Source organism: Leucoraja erinacea, chromosome 31, assembly GCF_028641065.1.
Source record: "Leucoraja erinacea ecotype New England chromosome 31, Leri_hhj_1, whole genome shotgun sequence".
NCBI lineage: Eukaryota > Metazoa > Chordata > Chondrichthyes > Rajiformes > Rajidae > Leucoraja > Leucoraja erinaceus.
Genome location: NC_073407.1, coordinates 758179 through 777375, shown reverse-complemented (window position 1 = coordinate 777375; position 19197 = coordinate 758179). Strand labels below are relative to the sequence as shown.

At 52.5% G+C, this 19197-nt stretch overlaps 1 protein-coding gene across 1 annotated transcript in view; it reads right to left on the bottom strand.

Moving 5' to 3' along the window:
• akna (AT-hook transcription factor) overlaps positions 1 to 18561 on the bottom strand; it is a 110944-nt gene extending 92383 nt beyond the window's left edge. Inside the window, exons 1-5 of the mRNA XM_055659723.1 lie at positions 18503 to 18561; positions 17665 to 17747; positions 7196 to 7723; positions 2377 to 3566; positions 577 to 651 (exon numbers count right to left, since the gene is read on the bottom strand). Coding sequence (XP_055515698.1) covers positions 577 to 651; positions 2377 to 3566; positions 7196 to 7723; positions 17665 to 17747; positions 18503 to 18561 — 1935 coding nt within the window. The remainder of the gene's footprint in view (positions 1 to 576; positions 652 to 2376; positions 3567 to 7195; positions 7724 to 17664; positions 17748 to 18502) is intronic.
• Between the last annotated feature and the right edge of the window lie 636 nt (positions 18562 to 19197).

Below are 19197 nucleotides of genomic sequence, written 5' to 3'. Positions count from 1 at the left end.
TATAAGATCATGAGGGGGATAGATGGGTTTACATGCACCTGTTTACCCAGAGTAGTGGAATCAAGAACCAGAGGACATAGGTTTAAAGTGACAGGATAAAGCTAATAGGCATTTATATACAGAGGGTGGTGGGTGTATAAAACAAGCTGCCAGAGGAGGTGGTCGGGGCGGGTACTGTAACACATTTAAAAGACACTTGGCATATAGATACATACGCACATACACATAAAAACAATAAAAAATAGTAGCGCAAAAAGATAAAACCAATGTCCCAATGTAGTTAGGATAGATAAGTACATAGGAACGTTGAGAGGGATATGGGCCAAACGTGAGCATATAGGACTAGTATTGATAGGGCATCTTGGTTGGGATGAAGGGCCTGTTTCTGTGCTGTATGGCTCTGTGACAGAAGCTAACAGTTTACAAGGGGAATGTTCCCCTTAACTGGCTACAATAAGATCAGAGGCCGTTTCTGACTGAAGGAGACGCACTAATGCCGGCAGCTGGTGCATAGTGGATGAGTCCCGGCCTCTGTTGCACCATGCCGATACTCCCCACCTCTCCCTCATCTCCTACCTTGGCCCCGATCCGCAGACGGTCAATGGTGTTCTCAGCCTCTGCGTACTTGGTCAGCAGACGGCGGTAATCCTCCTGGGGAAAGGAACATTGGTGAGACCGGGGCTGACAGCTCAGGGCGGACGGGTTGTGGGGAACAAGCACAGGCAATGGTCCTCCCATCACACGGGGCCTAGTCCTCCCACTGCACCGGGCCTGGTCCTCCCACCACACTGGGCCTGGTCCTCCCACCACACTGGGCCTGGTCCTCCCACCACATTGGGCCTGGTCCTTCCCCACACTGGGCCTGGTCCTCCCCACACTGGGCCTGGTCCTCCCACAACACACCACGCCTGGTCCTCCCACCACACCGGGCCTGGTCCTCCCACAGACTGGGTCTCCCATACGGTTGCCAACTTTCTCACTCCCAAATAAGGGACAAAAAGGTGGGTGTAGACGGGGCATGTTGGTCAGTGTGGGCACGTTGGGCCGAAGGGCCTCTTTCCACGATATATGTGACTCTGTATCCCACGACTGATTTGATGGGAAGGGAGGGAATGTGAGGGGTGGGGGAGTGGGGGAGAGGGGACGGGGGGGGAGAGAGATGGGGAGGGGGAGGGGATGGTGGAGTGGAGGGGGGAGTGGGAGATGGGATGGGAGGGGAGGGAGAGTGGAGGAGAGGGGACGGGAGATGGGACGGGGCCGTGAGGGGCGAGGTGGGGGGGAAGAGAGGAAAGTGGAGGATGGAGGATTTTGAGGAGAGGGAAACGGAGACGCGAGGGGGAGGGGTTACAGAGACGGGGAGAGGGGGTCGGGAGGGGAGGGGACATTGAGGGGGAGGGGATATTGAGGGAGGGGGGGGTTTATAGAGAAGGGCAAAATATAGCGTACAACTAATGCGCATAAAGGGAGCATAATTGGATTGGATGACAGGTGAATCACTCGTGCATGGCGACAACAGCACATGCAACACGCACTCACGCTGTTGTATCAGATCAAGGATCTGTCTGTAAGAGTTGCCCTCTGGTGATTACAGAGTAGTAGCAGTCAAACATGGGACATGGGCAGTCCCGTATGGGACAAACCAATTTAGCCTAATATATACGGAATGTCCTGGCTAAAACGGGACAGTCTGGCAACCCTATCCTCCAACCACACTGGGCCTGGTCCTCCCACCACACTGGGCCTGGTCCTCCCACCACACTGGGCCTGGTCCTCCCACCACACTGGGCCTGGTCCTCCCACCACACTGGGCCTGGTCCTCCCACCACACTGGGCCTGGTCCCTCCCACCACACTGGGCCTGGTCCTCCCCCCACACTGGGCCTGGTCCTCTCACCACACTGGGCCTGGTCCTCCCACCACACTGGGCCTGGTCCTCCACTGGGCCTGGTCCTCCCACCACACTGGGCCTGGTCCTCCCACCACACTGGGCCTGGTCCTCCAACCACACTGGGCCTGGTCCTCCCACCACACTGGGCCTGGTCCTCCCACCACACTGGGCCTGGTCCTCCCAGCTCCCTTTCCCACCGGGGCCACCCCCTCTGATCAACCCAAAGATAGTGATAGCAATGGAGATCACGACTGGCACTGTCCATTTCCCTCAGATCCAGCTGTTGAGTCTGTCCATCCACCACAGATGCTGCCTGCCCGCTCTTCCTCAGCTGCCCTCGATTCTCCAATACAGAAATGGAAGTGGTTTCTACTTTCTCCAGGGAAGGGGAAGTTTGAATCTCGTGACCCTGACCATCTCGTTGAGTCTCCCCGAGGTTGTGAACAGCGGGAGTAGTCAGATGGAGGTCCGGTGGCCGTTGTTTCCTACCTGTAGCTGGTAGACCATCTCGGAGGCCTGTTGTGGGCACTGGAGTTGGTTGGCGATGGCCCCAGGAGGGGTGGGGGTGATCGGGGGACAGTCACTACTGCTCTGCAGTACCTGGCGGACCAGCTCTGCGGGAGAGTGGTGGTGGACTGGGCCACTCCTTCTGGGGGCCGGGGGCGGGCCCCTGGGCCTCCGCTGCCCCAGCTCCTCGTTGGGGAATCTGACACGTGGCTCCACTTTGGAGAAATCCGGCAGCGGGTAGTTCAGCTGCCCACGGCCGTAAATGGCCGTTTCCGACGTTATCTTTCGCGACAGCGGCTTTGTCGACTCTCTTTGGTTGGTCGCTCGTCTTTGGAGATTGTAAGCCTTGTGTTGGCTGCTCGAGTTGGCTCGAGCTGTGGGTATCAGTGGTTTACTGAGGCTGCAGGACCCTTGGCTTGGCCTGGCGTGGATGTTAGATGTTGCTCTGCTGCTCTGGGCTGCTCGGACTCTACCATTCTGCCGTGTGATACTGCTCCCTGTATCTGGACGTCCCGGTGGACAGGCCACCCCTGTGACTTCTCCCATTGATTCTCCTGCACTTTCGGAGCAGGGAGAGCCCGGAATAGTTTCAGCCTCAATGTCGGCCTCGCCTGCCGAGTCCTGGGCCGAGAGTCGGCAAAGCAGCGCCTGGTTCAGGTGGAAGGAGGTGGGGTTCTCCTCACCTTCCGCTCTCATCCCACCCGCTCGTCCTGTGCTGTCATGGGACCGTTCCGTCGCCTCACCGGAACACTCCACCCTCGGAGAAAACAGGGTCTCAGTGTCTTCGGTATAACAATCGTGAGCTGAGAGGCCGGGACCTTTACCCTGAGTCTTTGAGTAGCTAGTACTCGTGGGAGATTGGTCGGCGGGTTTGTCAGCGTTGTCCCTGACCCTTGGTACGGAGAGGTCATCACCGTGGTCGCGGATCCTCGCCGCCTTGACGTAAACGTGCCACGAGTCTCCAAATGTGCCCGACCCCGGCTCCTCTGCCTGCTCCTGGTAACCCGCCTCATGGTGGACCTCCGCACCTCCTGCCCTCTGCCTGTATCCACCGTTAATCTGCTCCGTCCCCTCATCACACTCGCCCATCTCCTCATCCTCATCCTCATTCCACATGGATTGGGAATCATGGTCGCTGAGAATCCCATCTCCCTCGAGCAAGTCAGCATCGCCTGAAGCATGGGAAGAAGAAGATTGTTTAGTGTTTAGAGTTTACAGATACAGCACAAAAACAGGCCGTACGGCCCACCAGCGAACCCCATACACTAACACTACCCGACACACACTAGGGACAATTTACATCTTTACCATAGCTAATTAGCCTACAAACCTGCACGTCTTTCAAGTGTGAGAGGAAACCGGAGCACCCGGAGAAAACCCACAAAGTCAAGGGGAGAACGTACAAACTTTGTACAGACCAGCACCCGTATTCAGGATCGAACCCGGGTCACCGCTGCACCATCGTGCTGGGATCGCTGGTCTGCACGGACTCGGTGGGCCGGAAGACCTGCTTGTACACTAAACAGATCTCTACACTAAACAGAACTCTGATGCAAGTCTCAGATTTTCACGAGTCGGAATTACCAGCTCGTGATGATGGGGCACTTTCTGTGATGCACGGCCTTCTGGGTAAGCAGCACTGCCATTGCCGGTTTGTTTCTGATGTTAACCTGAGTGATCGTACAGTGATGTGGAGATTACACACTGCCTTGATTGCACTAGGGACTGAGTACAGCATTGCTTATATAAGAGAGTTTACATGCAACACCTATTGCGTAAGTCAGGGAGTGTCTACTGTATTACATGACATAAAATAGAACATGTAGCCATTAGAAATGTGCCATTTGTGTAGATGGCGTGTGGAGAGGGTGGGGGAGCGTGTAGATGGTGTGTGGAGGGGGCATGAAGATGGCATGGTTGGAGTGTGCGGGGGCGCGTAGGCGTGTATTTGCAGTGTTGGAGTGCTACGTTTTTAGGCGACAGAGCTGTCAAACAGACACGTCATTATCAGGTTTTGATATGGGGGGGGGGGGGGGGGGGGGGGGGGGGGGGGGGGGGGGGGGGGGGGGGCAAGCTAATCTCCCAAGAGGGTCAAACAAGATTATAGCCCATCACCACATCCCAGTGCATAACTAGTATAATAGCACGGTTTCACTCACTAATTATCATGTAATATAATTATCAAGCAAGTAATGAAAAAGACGGTGATCATGTATTTTTACAGAGGTTCCGACTCGGCACCAACTCACCCTGACTATCCCGCAACCCTGGGCCTTCACACACACACACTCACCCACTCACCCGCCCACTCACACACACTCACACATGCCCACACACACTCGCACACACTCACCCATTCAACCACACACCCACTCACGCACCCACACCTGCCGACTCTCACCACCTCCTCGGGGCGGGGCCACTGCATCAGAAAGCCAGTGATGCTGCCGACCGTATCTCTCCTCCAGCCCCCCATGGGTCTCCGCCAGCGACTCCGTCAACCCTCGCCTCTCCACCGGCCACCAGCGGGCCAGAGCTGTCACCTCCCCAGAGTTCCATCAGTAGTGATGGGTCTTTCCCTTCCCCCCTCTTTTAATCAGGTTACCCCGACCACACACCCACTAGTTAAAATTCCCCGTCTTTTGTATTGCAGACGTGCCGAGGCATCTCCAGCATCACTGCACCCCCCGTGTTTTTTTACGTGGGGAAGCGTGTAGATGGTGTGTGGAGGTGGTGTGCAGTGGGGGCACGTATGCAGAGGGTGTGTGCGAGGCATGTAGATGGCGTGTGGATGGTGTGTGAAGGGTAAATAGGCCGCATTTGAAGCATTGCGTGCACTTCTAGTCACACCACATGTGAGGAGGTGGAGGCTTTGGCGAGGGTGCAGCAGGCGTGTGCCAGGTGCTGCCTGGTTAGGGAGGCTCCTGCTACAGGGAGAGCTGATGAGCGAACACAAAGTGCTGGAGTAACTCAGCAGGTCAGAGCAAGGCTCGGTCTAAAGAAGGGTCTTGACCTGAAACATCATCTGCTCCTCCAGAGCTGCTGCCTGACCCGCTGAGTTACTCCAGCAGTTTGTCTCCTTTTGTGTAAACCAGCAGCTGCAGTTCCTCATTTTTACAGTGAGGTTATGAGAGAGCTGCATTTAGACAGATGAACATACAGGCAACGGAGGGGCAGCGACCAGGTGCACGCAGAGGGCATGAGCTCAGATTGGCATCGTCTGGTCCAGACTAGCTGGGCTGAACGGCCTCTTTCTGTGCTGCTGCACCTTCTGTGTTCTAATGTTCTTAAACAGCTTACAGGAATGTACGTGGGGAATGGGATTACTGTGACGCTGCCTGAATGAGACAAACAACTTCTTAATGAGTCTCACAATAATGTGAGAGATTATAGTTTGAAGTGGACAGGAATTAATTGTGGCGTGAGTGTGCCCCCCCCCCCCCCCCCCACAGTGACCCCCCACCCCCCACACACAGTGAACACCCACAGTGAACCCCCCCCCACAGTGACCCCCCCCCCCCCACAGTGACTCCCCCCCCCCCCCCCCCCCCCCCCACAGTGACTCCCCCCCCCCCACAGTGAGCCACCCAGCGTGGGCCTCAGTGGACGAGTTGTTTGGGGGAGTGCTGGGTTGCTTCCGTTGCCTGGGTGGTGATGTACAGGGTGTGGGGTGGTGTACAGGGGTGTACAGGGGTGGTGGTGTACAGGGTGTGGGTGGTGTACAGGGTGTGGGTGGTGTACAGGGTGTGGGTGATGTACAGGGTGTGGGTGGTGTACAGGGTGTGGGTGGTGTACAGGGTGTGGGTGATGTACAGGGTGTGGGTGATGTACAGGGCGTGGGTGATGTACAGGGTGTGGGTGGTACAGGGTGAGGGTGGTGTACAGGGCGTGGGTGATGTACAGGGTGAGGGTGGTGTACAGGGCGTGGGTGATGTACAGGGTGTGGGTGATGTACAGGGTGTGGGTGGTGTACAGGGTGTGGGGTGTGGGGTACAGGGGTGGGGTGGTGTACAGGGTGTGGGGGTGGTGTACAGGGTGTGTGGGGTGTACAGGGGTGGGTGTACAGGGTGTGGGTGGTGTACAGGGTGTGGGTGATGTACAGGGTGTGGGTGGGTGTACAGGGTGTGGGTGGTGTACAGGGCGTGGGTGATGTACAGGGTGTGGGTGGTGTACAGGGTGTGGGTGGTGTACAGGGTGTGGGTGGTGTACAGGGCGTGGGTGCGTTGCGTTCTCCTGGATCAATGTGACAACTTTCAAAGACTTGGGGTGGCATGGTGGCGCAGCAGTAGAGTTGCTGCCTTACAGCTCCAGAGACCCGGGTTCAATCCTGACTACGAGCGCTGGATGTAGGGAGTATGTACGTTCTCCCTGTGACCTGCGTGGGTTTTCTCTGAGATCTTCAGTTTCCTCCCACATTGCAAAGACGTACAGGTTTGTTGGTTAATTGGCTTGGTATAAGTGTAAATTGTCCCCAGTGTGTGTTAGTGTGCGGGGACCATTGGCCAGTGTGGTCCCGGTGAGCCAAAGTTCCTTGATGTAACTCTAAACTAGACCAAGACCAAGAACCCCTGCATATCACATCCATATGCACAAGGGGAGTTACACAGATGCAGTGCAACCTGCTCTGGGTCAAACCTATTCAGCTAATTCAGTGCATTAACCTAAAGCCCATGGCCTGCACGTTTGGCTGGCTGGACAGAGTGCGTACATGATCAGATGACCCATGGAGGTAATGAGCTTAGGTGCAGGGACAGCTGCAGTGGGGATCAGTGTGGGTCCGTGCAGTGACTGGGCTACTTACACAACAGATGGCTGTGGCTGACGTCCTCTAGTGTGGATAGAGAGCAGGGCACAGGGTCTGAGTCCTGGAACTGGCTGATGTTGAAGCTGTCCTCATCCACAGAGTCGTGCGGGAACCCACGCTGGCCGCTGTCACCGTGCAAGTCCACCATCTCCCCGTCCTCATCCAGCCTCTCCAACCCTTCCTCCAGCCTCGGCTGACACTGCAGGTAGTAATCACTGGCCTCCTGCATCCCTATGATGCCATTCTCGTCCATCTGACTGAAGATGTCCTCTTGCTGCAGCTCTTCCCCGTGGCTCTGGGGCATCAGCTCTGCGTCCGCCACCTGTGTCTCGGCCACCGCCATCCCGCCCGTCCCGTCCCGTCCCCTGCGGCTACACAGAGGCGGTTCCGGGGGGGCGGCGGCTGCCCACAAGGTCCTCGCTGCCCTCCATCCACCCACGCTCACATCAGGCCGCCTCTCCTCTCCTCTCCTCTCCTCTCCTCTCCGCCTCACCCACTGCTTCGTCACCGAGTTAACAAACCCACCTGTAGAAGGGAGACAAGACTCTCAGTCCAAAGGGCAAAGTGAAAGCTGCTTATAGCTACCCTGCAGAGAAATGGTCACACACACACACATGGTCCCAGACACACACACACACACACACACACACACACACACACACACACACACACACACACACACAGTCCCACCACACCACACACACACACACACACAGTCCCAGCCACACACACACTGTCCCTGCCACACACACACACACACGCACACACATACAGTCCCAGCCACAAACACGCACACACAGAGTCCCAGCCACACACACACACATGCACTGTCCCAGCCACACGCACACACTACCATCAGCAGGACCAAACCCAGCTGCGAATGGGAGAGAAATGCTCACAAGTAAAATCACTGGAAGAGGCTGTGTCTCATGTACACATGGAGTGTATGAGGCTGCAGCTCTTGTTTTAGTATTTGAAGGGGCTACTCCTCACTTTCTAGCTGCACCTCTCACCCACCATCCTCAGCTTTGGACCCCCTGTGCGTGGGGAAGAGGGGAGAGCAGTGGATGTCCTGGGCCTGCCACGCTGACCATCCGTGAGTCACGGCGCCAGGCCCGAGCCAACTGCTTGCCCCTTCCCAGGGTTATGCCTGTGGCCAGGTGTCCCTCGATAATGACCACGCGGTTTACCACGGGCACCATGGACGGGTCCCGGGACCGCTGGGCACCACGGGGGGTTGAAAACATCCTGGACCAGGATTGTAATATAGTTATTTAATATTTGCTATAAAGAATTTGTGGTAACTTTGTATTCCAAAGACATACAGGTTTGTAGGTTAAATGGCTTGGTATAAATGTAAAATTGTCCCTAGTGTGAGTAGGATAGTGCTAGTATGGTGGGATCGCTGGCTAGCCTGTTTCTGCGCTGTACCCCTAAACTAAACTAAATTTACACGGCCTCTCAGGATCGTTCCCCTGAAACATTAACTGTTTCCTCCCTTCACAGGTGCTGTCTGACCTGTTGAGTTTTCCAGCATTTGATGTTTATTTCACACACATAAGTTACTCCTACAGCAGGATAGAGACCCGGGTCAGTCAGATGGAGGGCGAGGCATGGCCTCTGCTGCTGCAATGCAGACAGCTGCATGTGTTGGAAACCTGCAATGCAGACTAATGCAGGTACTGGAAACCTACAATGCAGACAGTTATGCCCCTGTCCCACTTAGGAAACCTGAACGGAAACCTCTGGAGACTTTGCGCCCAACCCAAGGTTTCCGTGCTGTTCCTGGAGGTTGCAGGTGGTTGCCGGAGGTTGCAGGTAGTGGAAGCAGGTAGGGAGACTGACAAAAACCTCCGGGAACCGCACGCGGGGGCAACTACATTTCAACAGCAGTGTTAAAATGCAGTTTGGTTTTTCAGTCTGAAGAAGGGTCTGACCCAAAACGTCACCTATTGCAGTTTGAAGAAGGGTCTTGACCTGAAACGTCACTCCAGAGATGCTGCCTGTCCCCGCTGAGTTACTCCAGCTTTTTGGTCTACCTTTGGTTTTTCAGATGTTTCATCTATGGGTCACTGATACACGGATCACCAGTCACTGGTACGGGCCATAGGTGACTGGTACATGCAGGGGTTATGGGGAAAAGGCAGGAAAATGGGGTGAAGAGGGAAAAATAGATCAGCCATGATTGAAGGGCAGAGTAGAGTTGATGGGTCGAATGGCCTAATTCTGCTCCTATCATTTATGAACATTTGTGTGACTGGTACAGGGGTACAGGGTGATGGGGGTGGGATGTGGCAATGTTTGTGCCTGGGGTTAGTGTACAGACCCACCCCCCCCCCCCCCCAGCCCCAGAGCCCGTACCTGCATTCAATGCTCATCAGTGTGGATGCTGGATGGTGGTGGGTGTGGATCAGACAGTCCAGCCGGCTCTGAGGTCAGCCTTGGTGATGCACTGTGCTGTGCTGCACCCCCCCCCCATCACCGGCCCTGTGTGACCTCACTGACGGCTCCCATTGTGACATCGGTTCGCTGTTCAAAGGGTTTTCATTGTACGGGACGTTAAGTGGGAGCTCAGACACGGGACGTGGGGAGACTGGCGTGTCACATACACGGGACGTGGGGAGACTGGCGTGTCACACACACGGGATCGACAGGGCAGGAGGTGCCACGGTGGCGATGCCAGCACTATGGCAACGTATCACTGCCCACGGACAAGGGACAAGAGTGATTACAGGTGACAATCTCCCCCAGTAACACATGACTCTGCTGGGTCCCAGGGGTATGGGTCACTTCAATCATGGGTGGTGGGTCGTGCCTTGCAGGTCATGGGTCGCAGTTCCAATGTCACGGATCATGGGTCCTGGATCAAAGGGCGTGGTCACAGGTCCTGGATTGAGGGTCATGGGTCATGTCTCCTGGGCCACAGGGTCAGGGGTTGTGGGTCACAGGTCAGGGTGCCAGGCTTTGTTGTGCCACACAGGGGTAGCACTGAACCAGTTGATGGCATGGCCAGGGTGGCCAGTGACTAGTGTCACACACACAGTGTGGGCAGCAGCTGGGGTTGGGGTGAACAGTCCCGGTCCTCAGTGACCTCACCCACACAGGACTGCCTACCCGTGTGTCATGGAAACATAGAAAGCAGGTGCAGGAAGAGGCCATTCGGCCCTTCGAGCCAGCACCGCCATTCATTGTGATCAAGGCTGATCGTCCCCTATCAATAACCCGTGCCTGCCTTCTCCCCATATCCCTTGACTACACTAGCCCCTAGAGCTCTATCTAACTCTCTCTTAAATCCATCCAGTGACTTGGCCTCCACTGCCCTCTGTGGCAGGGAATTCCATAAATTCACAACTCCCATTGTGACACCGGTTGTGAAAAGGTTTTTTCTCACCTCAGTCTTAAATGTCCTCCCCTTTATTCTAGGACTGTGGCCCCTGGTTCTGGACTCGAACAACATTGGGAACATTTTTCCTGCATCTAGCTTCTGAACCCCAATGAATACAAGCCTAGTTTTTTCAATCTTTCCTCATATGACAGTCCCGCCATCCCAGGGATCAATCTCGTGAACCTACGCTGCACTGCCTCAATCCAAGGATGTCCTTCCTCAAATTAGGAGACCAAAACTGTACACGATACTCTAGATGTGGTCTCACCAGAGCCTTATACAACTGCAGAAGAATCTCTTTACACCTATACTGAAATCCTCTTGTTATGAAGGCCAACGTTCCATTAGCTTTCTTCACTGCCAGCTGTACCTGCACGGCAACCTTCAGTGACCGGTGTACAAGGATGCCCAGGTCTCGCTGCACGTCCCTCTTACCTAACCTAACCCCATTGAGATAATAATCTGCCCCCTTGTTTTTGCCGGCAAAATGGATAACCTCACATTTATCTATATTATACTGCATCTGCCATGCATCTGCCCACTCACTCAACCTGTCCAGGTCACCCTGCAACCTCCTAACATCCTCTTCACAGTTCACACTGCCACCCAGCTTTGTGTCATCTGCAAACTTGCTAGTGTTGCTCCTAATTCCCTCTTCCAAATCATCAATATATATGGTAAACAGTTGTGGCCCCAACACCGAGCCATGCGGCACTCTACTCGCCACTGCCTGCCATTCTGAAAAGGACCCGTTCACTCCTCTACTCTTTGCTTCCGGTCTGACAACTAATTTTCTATCCATGTCAACACCCTACCCCCAATACCATGTGCTCTAATTTTAGTCACCAGTCTCCCGTGCGGGACCTTATCAAAGGCTTTCTGAAAGTCTAGATACACTACATCTACTGGCACCCCTTCATCCATTTTACTTGTCACATCCTCAAAAAATTCCAGATTAGTCAAGCATGATTTCCCTTTCATAAATCCATGTTGACTTGGACCAATCATTTTACTGCTATCCAAATGCCGCATTATTACCTCTTTAATAATTGACTCCAGCATCTTTCCCACCACCGAAGCCAGGCTAAGTGGGATAACATTAGCTATCCTCCAATCCACAGGAACTAATCCTGAATCTATTGAACATTGGAAAATGATCACCAATGCATCCACTATTTCTAGAGCCACCTCCCTGAAGACCCTGGGATGCAGACCATCAGGCCCAGGGAATTTATTATCCTTCAGTCCCATTAGTCTACCCAATACTATTTCCCGCCTAATGTAAATTTCTTTCAGTTCCTCGACCCCCTTAGATCCTCTGTCCTCCAGTACATCTGGGAGATTATTTGTGTCTTCCTTAGTGAAGACAGATCCGAATTACCTATTCAACTCTTCTGCCATTTCCTTGTTGTCCATAATAATTTCACCCGTGTCTGTCTTTAAGGGACCCAGATTTGACTTTGCTACTCTTTTTCCTCTTAATATATCTAAAGAAGCTTTTACTGTCCTTCTTTATATGCCTGGCCAGCTTCCCTTCGTACTTTATCTGTTCAGCCCGTATTGCCCGTTTTGTTTCCTTCTGTTGTCCTATGAAAGTTTCATAGAAACATAGAAAATAGGTGCAGGAGTAGGCCATTCGACCCTTCGAGCCTGCACCGCCATTCAATATGATCATGGCTGATCATCCAACTCAGTATCCTGTACCTGCCTTCTCTCCATACCCCCTCATCCCTTTAGCCACAAGGGCCACATCTAACTCCCTCTTAAATATAGCCAATGATCTGGCCTCAACTACCCTTCTGTGGCAGAGAATTCCACAGATTCACCACTCTCTGTGTAAAAAATGATTTTCTCATCTCGGTCCTAAAAGACTTCCCCCTTATCCTTAAACTGTGACCCCTTGTTCCGGACTTCCCCAACATCGGGAATAATCTTCCTGCATGTAGCCTGTCCAATCCCTTAAGAATTTTGTAAGTTTCTATAAGATCCCCCCTCAATCTTCTAAATTCTAGTGAGTACAAGCCGGGTCTATCCAGTCTTTCTTCATATGAAAGTCCTGCCATCCCAGGAATCAGTCTGGTGAACCTTCTATGTCTTTCCTCAGATTAGGAGACCAAAACTGCACGCAATACTCCGGGTGTAGTCTCACCAAGACCCTGTACAACTGCAGTAGAACCTCCCTGCTCTTATACTCAAATCCTTTTGCTATGAATGCTAACATACCATTCGCTTTCTTCACTACCTGCTGCACCTGCATGCCTACTTTCAATGACTGGTGTACCATGACACCCAGGTCTCGTTGCATCTCCCCTTTTAATTATCGGCCACCATTCAGATAATAGTCTACTTTCCTGTTTTTGCCACCAAAGTGGATAACCTCACATTTATCCACATTATACTGCATCTGCCATGCATTTGCCCACTCACCCAGCCTATCCAAGTCACCTTGCAGCCTCCTAGCATCCGCATCACAGCTAACACTGCCCCCCAGCTTTGTGTCATCCGCAAACTTGGAGATGTTGCATTCAATTCCCTCATCCAGATCATTAATATGTATTGCAAATAGTTGGGGTCCCAGCACTGAGCCTTGCGGTACCCCACTAGTCACTGCCTGCTATTCTGAAAAGGACCCATTTACTCCTACTCTTTTGCTTCCTGTCTGCCAGCCAGTTTTCCATCCACATCAATACTGAACCCCCAATACCGTGTGCTCTACGTTTGCATACTAATCTCTTATGTGGGACCTGAAAGTCCAGATATAACACATCCACTGGTTCTCCCTTATCCACTCTACTAGTTACATCCTCGAAAAATTCTATAAGATTCGTCAGACATGATTTACCTTTCATAAATCCATGCTGACTTTGTCCAATGAATTCACCACTTTCCAAATGTGCTGCTATCCCATCTTTAATAAGTGACTCTAGCATTTTCCCCACTACCGATGTTAGACTAACTGGTCTGTAATTCCCCGTTTTCTCTCTCCCTCCCTTTTTAAAAAGTGGGGTTACATTAGCTACCCTCCAATCCTCAGGAACTACTCCAGAATCTAAAGAGTTTTGAAAAATTATCACAAATGCATCCACTATTTCAGGGGCTACTTCCTTAAGTACTCTATGATGCAGCCTATCTGGCCCTGGGGATTTACCGGCAATTAATCCATTCAATTTACCTAACACCACTTCCCGGCTAACCTGGTTACACTCAGTTCCTCCATCTCATTTGACCCCCGGTCCCCTGCTATTTCCGGAAGTTTAATTATGTCTTCCTTAGTGAAGACAGAACCAAAGTAGTTAAATTGGTTATTCAATTGGTCTGCCATTTCCTTGTTCCCCATTATCAATTCGCCTGTTTCTGACTGCAAGGGACTTACATTTGTTTTAACTAATCTTTTTCTCTTCACATATCTATAAAAACCTTTGCAGTCAGTTTTTACGTTCCCTGCCAGTTTTCTTTCATAATCTATTTTCCCTTTCCTAATTAAGCCCTTTGTCCTCCTCTGCTGGACTTTGATTTTCTCCCAGTCCCCTGGTAGGCTGCTTTTTCTGGCTAATTTGTATGCTTTGTATCTTTTGTTTTGATACTTTCCCTGATTTCCCTTGTTATCCACGGATGCACTACCTTCCTTGATTTATTCTTTTGCCAAACTGGGATGAACTATTGTTATAGTTCATCCATGCAGTCTTTAAATGCCTTCCATTGCATATCCACCGTCAACCCTTTAAGAATCAATTGCCAGTCTATCTTGGCCAATTCACGTCTCATACCCTCAAAGTTACCTTTCTTTAAGTTCAGGACCCTTGTTTCCGAACTAACAATGTCACTCTCCATCCTAATGAAGAACTCAACCATATTATGGTCACTCTTGCCCAAGGGGCCACACACAACAAGACTGCTAACTAACCCTTCCTCATTACTCAATACCCAGTCTAGAATAGCCTGCTCTCTCGTTGGTTCCTCTACATGTTGGTTTAGAAAACTATCCCGCATACATTCCAAGAAATCCTCTTCCTCAGCACCCTGCCAATTTGATTCACCCAATCTATATGTAGATTGAAGTCACCCATTATAACTGTTTTACCTTTGTTGCACGCATTTCTAATTTCCTGTTTGATGCCATCCCCAACTCCACTACTACTGTTAGGTGGCCTGTACACAACTCCCACTAACGTTTTCTGCCCCTTAGTGTTTCGCAGCTCTACGCATATCGATTTCACATCCTCCAAGCTAATGTCCTTCCTTTCTATTGCGTTAATCTCCTCTCTAACCAGCAACGCTACCCCACCTCCTTTTCCTTTCTGTCTATCCCTCCTGAAAATTGAATATCCCTGGATGTTCAGCTCCCAGCCTTGGTCACCCTGGAGCCATGTCTCCGTGATCCCAACTATATCATATTCATTAATAACTATCTGCACATTCAACTCATCCACCTTATTACAAATGTTCCTTGCATTGAGACACAAAGCCTTCAGGCTTGTTTTTACAACACTCTTACCTCTTATACAATTATGTTGAAAAGTGGCCCTTTTTGATTTTTGCCCCGGATTTGTCTGCCTGCCACTTTTACTTTTCACCTTGCAACTATTGTTTCTACCCTCATTTTACAACTCTCGGTCTCTCTGCTCTTGTACCCATCTCCCTGCCACATTAGTTTACATCCTCCCCGACAGCACTAGCAAACACTCCCCCAAGGACATTGGTTCCATTCCAGCCCAGGTGCAGACCGTCCTGTTTGTACTGGTCCCACCTCCCCCAGAACTGGTTCCAATGCCCTAGAAATTTGAATCCCTCCCCCTTGCACCATTTTTAAGCCACGTATTCATCTACAATATCCTCCGTTTTCTACTCTGACTAGCACGTGGCACTGGTAGTAATCCAGAGATTATTACCTTTGAGGTCCTACTTTTAAGTTTCTCTCCTAGCTCCCTAAATTCACCTTGTAGGACCTCATCCCGTTTTTATACCTAAATTATTGGTGCCATTGTGCACACGACAACTGGCTGTTCACCCTCCCCCTCCAGAATGTTCTGCAGCCATTCAGTGACATCCCTGACCTTTGCACCAGGGAGGCAACATACCATCCTGGAGTCTCGTTTGCAGCTGCAGAAATGCCTATCTATTCCCCTTACAATTGAATCCCAATCCTCTGGCTTCCGGCTACTCTTTGCTGTGTTATACATCTTTTCTTTTAGTTTAATTCTATCCCTAACTTCTCTTGTCAGCCACAGTTGCCTCCTACTCCCCTTAGAATCTTTCTTCCTTTTTGGAATGAAATGATCCTGCGTCTTCCGGATTATGCCGATAAATTCCTGCCATTGCTGTTCCACCATCATTCCTGCTAGGATCCCTTTCCAGTCTACCTTGGCCAGCTCCTCTCTCATGCCTTCATCGTCCCCTTTGTTCAACTGCATCACTGCCACTTCCGATTTAACATTCTCCTTCTCAAATTGCAGATTAAAACTAATTATATTATGATCACAACCTCCAAGCGGTTCCTTTACCTCGAGTTCTCTTATCATGTCTGAAGAAGGGTTTCGGCCTGAAACGTTGCCCATTTCCTTCGCTCCATAGATGCTGCTGCACCCGCTGAGTTTCTCCAGCATTTTTGTGTACCTTCTCTTATCATATTTGGTCATATCTGATCATATCATATCTGTGTCCTCCAATGAACAATGTTCCAGCTCACACCATCAAGTATAGCTCCACCAACGCCTGTGACAAACCCCTGCTAGCCTGCCCTGGTACCAGGGGCCATGCCTTCTGTAACTACATACTGGCTGCCCTGGTAACGGGCCATGCCCTCAGACCCGGAGCACTGTAACTGCACACTGGCCTGACCTAGGCCACTCATGGACACAGGCAGGTAGCTGGGCAATCCCCACAAACTCTCAGACCCCCAACAACTCAGAGCTTTCTCCCCTTGTTCATGGTCCAAAGCAGGCACAGGCCAGTGTCAGGAACCACAGCACAGCTGGAGTTTAGAAGATTGAGGGGGACCTCATTGGAACGTACCGAATAGTGAAAGGCCTGGATAGAGTGGATGTGGAGAGGGTGTTTCCATTAGTGGTAGTGTCTAGGACCAGAGGTTGTAGCTTCAGAATAAAAGGACGTACTTTTAGGAAGGATGTGAAGTGGAATTTCTTTAGTCAGAGGGTGGTGAATCTGTGGAATTCAGTGCCAAGGCAATGGATATTTTTAAAGTGGAGATTGAGATATTCTTGATTAGTCCAGGTGTCAGGGGTTATGGAGAGAAGGCAGGGGAACTGGGTTGAGAAGGAGGGTGATCAGTCGTGATTTAATGGCGGTGTGGGCTGAATGGCCTAATTCTACTCCCAGAACTAATGAACATGAGGAAGGTGACGGGTTGAGAGCAGATTAAGTCTCCAGGCCACAGATGTGGAAGGTCAGACACCAATTGGGAGGAAGTTGTCCTGAACGTGAACGTTAGAGTTTTCAGACTCCCAAAAAGCAGCATCTGCAGTCCCTTCCTCACACCCAAACTCAAACTCAAAGGGGTGGGAATGGTTTGCAAAGTCTCTGAGTTCCACAGAGCTGTTGAAGCCACGGGTTGGTGGGGGGTGGGCGGTGAATAATATGGTATGGGGGGCTGGAAGTGAGGGTAGGTAAATAGGCAGGGTGCAGGGAGCTGGGAGTGGGGAATGAGGGTGGAGTAGGGAGCAGAGAGCGGGGAGCCAGGGTGAGGGTGAGGGTGAGACAGGACTGGGGGAGCGGGCGTGAGGTTGAGATCGGCAGATGAGCGAGCTCCAGTGGTCCCGGGCACTGATGCAGGGGGCGGGAGTGGGGGGGGAGCTTCCTGTAACCGCCCCCCCCCCCCCTTCCCCCTAGGGGGTCAGTCACCTTGGGTGGGGAGGCAGGGGGGTGGAAGAAGCGGGGGGATAAAACAAGGAAGAGTGTTTGTGTGCGGAGGGCGAGAGCGCGGGACACATCTGCTTTGTTGCAGGGTGAACAAGCTGGCGCGAACAGGACTGAAGTTAGTTACAGCACTGGCGGGGAGTTTAGTAACCGGCACAGATTTGTTGTGAAACAGATGAAGATTCGGACGGGCAAAGGAGGAACTCACCATTTCTGCAGCTACCGGGTGTGTTCGGATCGTCCCCAGCTTCTGCCCAGCGGCGGCGGCGGCGGCGGCGGGGAGGGAGGGAGCTTAGTAACCACAGAACACAAAGCAGTAACCAAGCGCTGGACGGGCCGCGGCAGCAGCCAGTCGCGTCCTTCTTTCACCCAGATTTTAAACTCCGGTTACAGCGTCCGCGTGGAGTTAGTTTGTCGATGTTGAGAACAGAAAGGCAGTGATTTAGGGCGAGGAGCTGAGATTTCGTCTCTGTCCCGCCGGTGATCTGATTCGCTGTAACCTGACACGAGCCCATATAACACTGGAGGGAACAGGCTCCAGAAACAGGAAACTTGTTGTAATATCAGGGAGAGAGAGAGAGAGAGAGAGAGGGCTTGATACTCCAGCCGAAGTTTCACTGTGAGGTCCAGTCCTGTCCCCGGGAATGGTTTACACGGGTGGGCCTCGCACTGTTGGAGCTTTCCCTCACCAACCCAGCCCCAACTTTTAGTTTGGTTTAGAGAGACAGCGCGGAAACAGGACCTTCGGCCCACCGAGTCTGTACCGACCAGCGGTCCCCTTACATTAGCACTATCCTACACACTAGGGACAATTTACAACTTTACCGAAGTCAATTAACCTACAAACCTGTACGTCTTTGGAGTGTGGGAATAAACCGGAGCACCCGGAGAAAACTCACACGGTCACAGGGGGGACGTACAAACTCCGTACAGACAGCACCGGTAGTCAGGATCGAGACTGGGTCTCTGGCGCTGTCAGGCAGCAACTCTCCCGCTCTCGCCGGTACAGGGGCAGCGTCTGGGACGGGTGATGCTGCCCGGTCTACGGGGCTATAGGCGAGAGACGGGCCGGGGCAGCCCCTTGGATCCACGCCAGCGCTGCCATCCCACACAGCAGACGGGCTGCGCTACAGGGAGGAGCAGGAGTACTCTGCCTCGCCACGGACAGACACACAAAACAGCGGCTCTCCTTTGAGCCACACGGCAAAGTTGCACAGAGCTACAGGCTGGCGAGCTGAGACGGGATCCCGGGAACGAAATCACAAGCAAGGGAAGTGACTCACACGCTTCACGTGTTCTCCAACACACACACAGCAAGCAGCGTGCAGAGGTTCCGCTTCCTCTGCTGTCAGTTTACAGCTGCAATAACGTGTGTGGATTCACAGGCTGAGGATCTGTGGCAGAGGTAAGAAGGCGAGATGGGAAGACGCCATTGGTACTGACACCATTCTTGGCCTGATACAGGCGGGCGGGAGTCTGCCCCCCCTCCCCCTGTGTCCACCCCCCCCCCCCCCCCCCCCCCCCCCCCCCCCCCCCCCCCCCCCCCCCCCCCCCCCTCCCCCCCTCCCCCCTCACATTCTCACAGCCAAACTCAGCAAGGCAGGACGTGGCTAGTTGGGAGGGCAGGAGGAGTTGCCGGGGTGGGAGGAGTGAGTGTGTGAGGGGGAGAAAACGTGAGGGTCAGCTCCTATCGTCTGCCTTCTGGTCTACAAACTGAATTCTCCAACTGCAGGTATCGTGT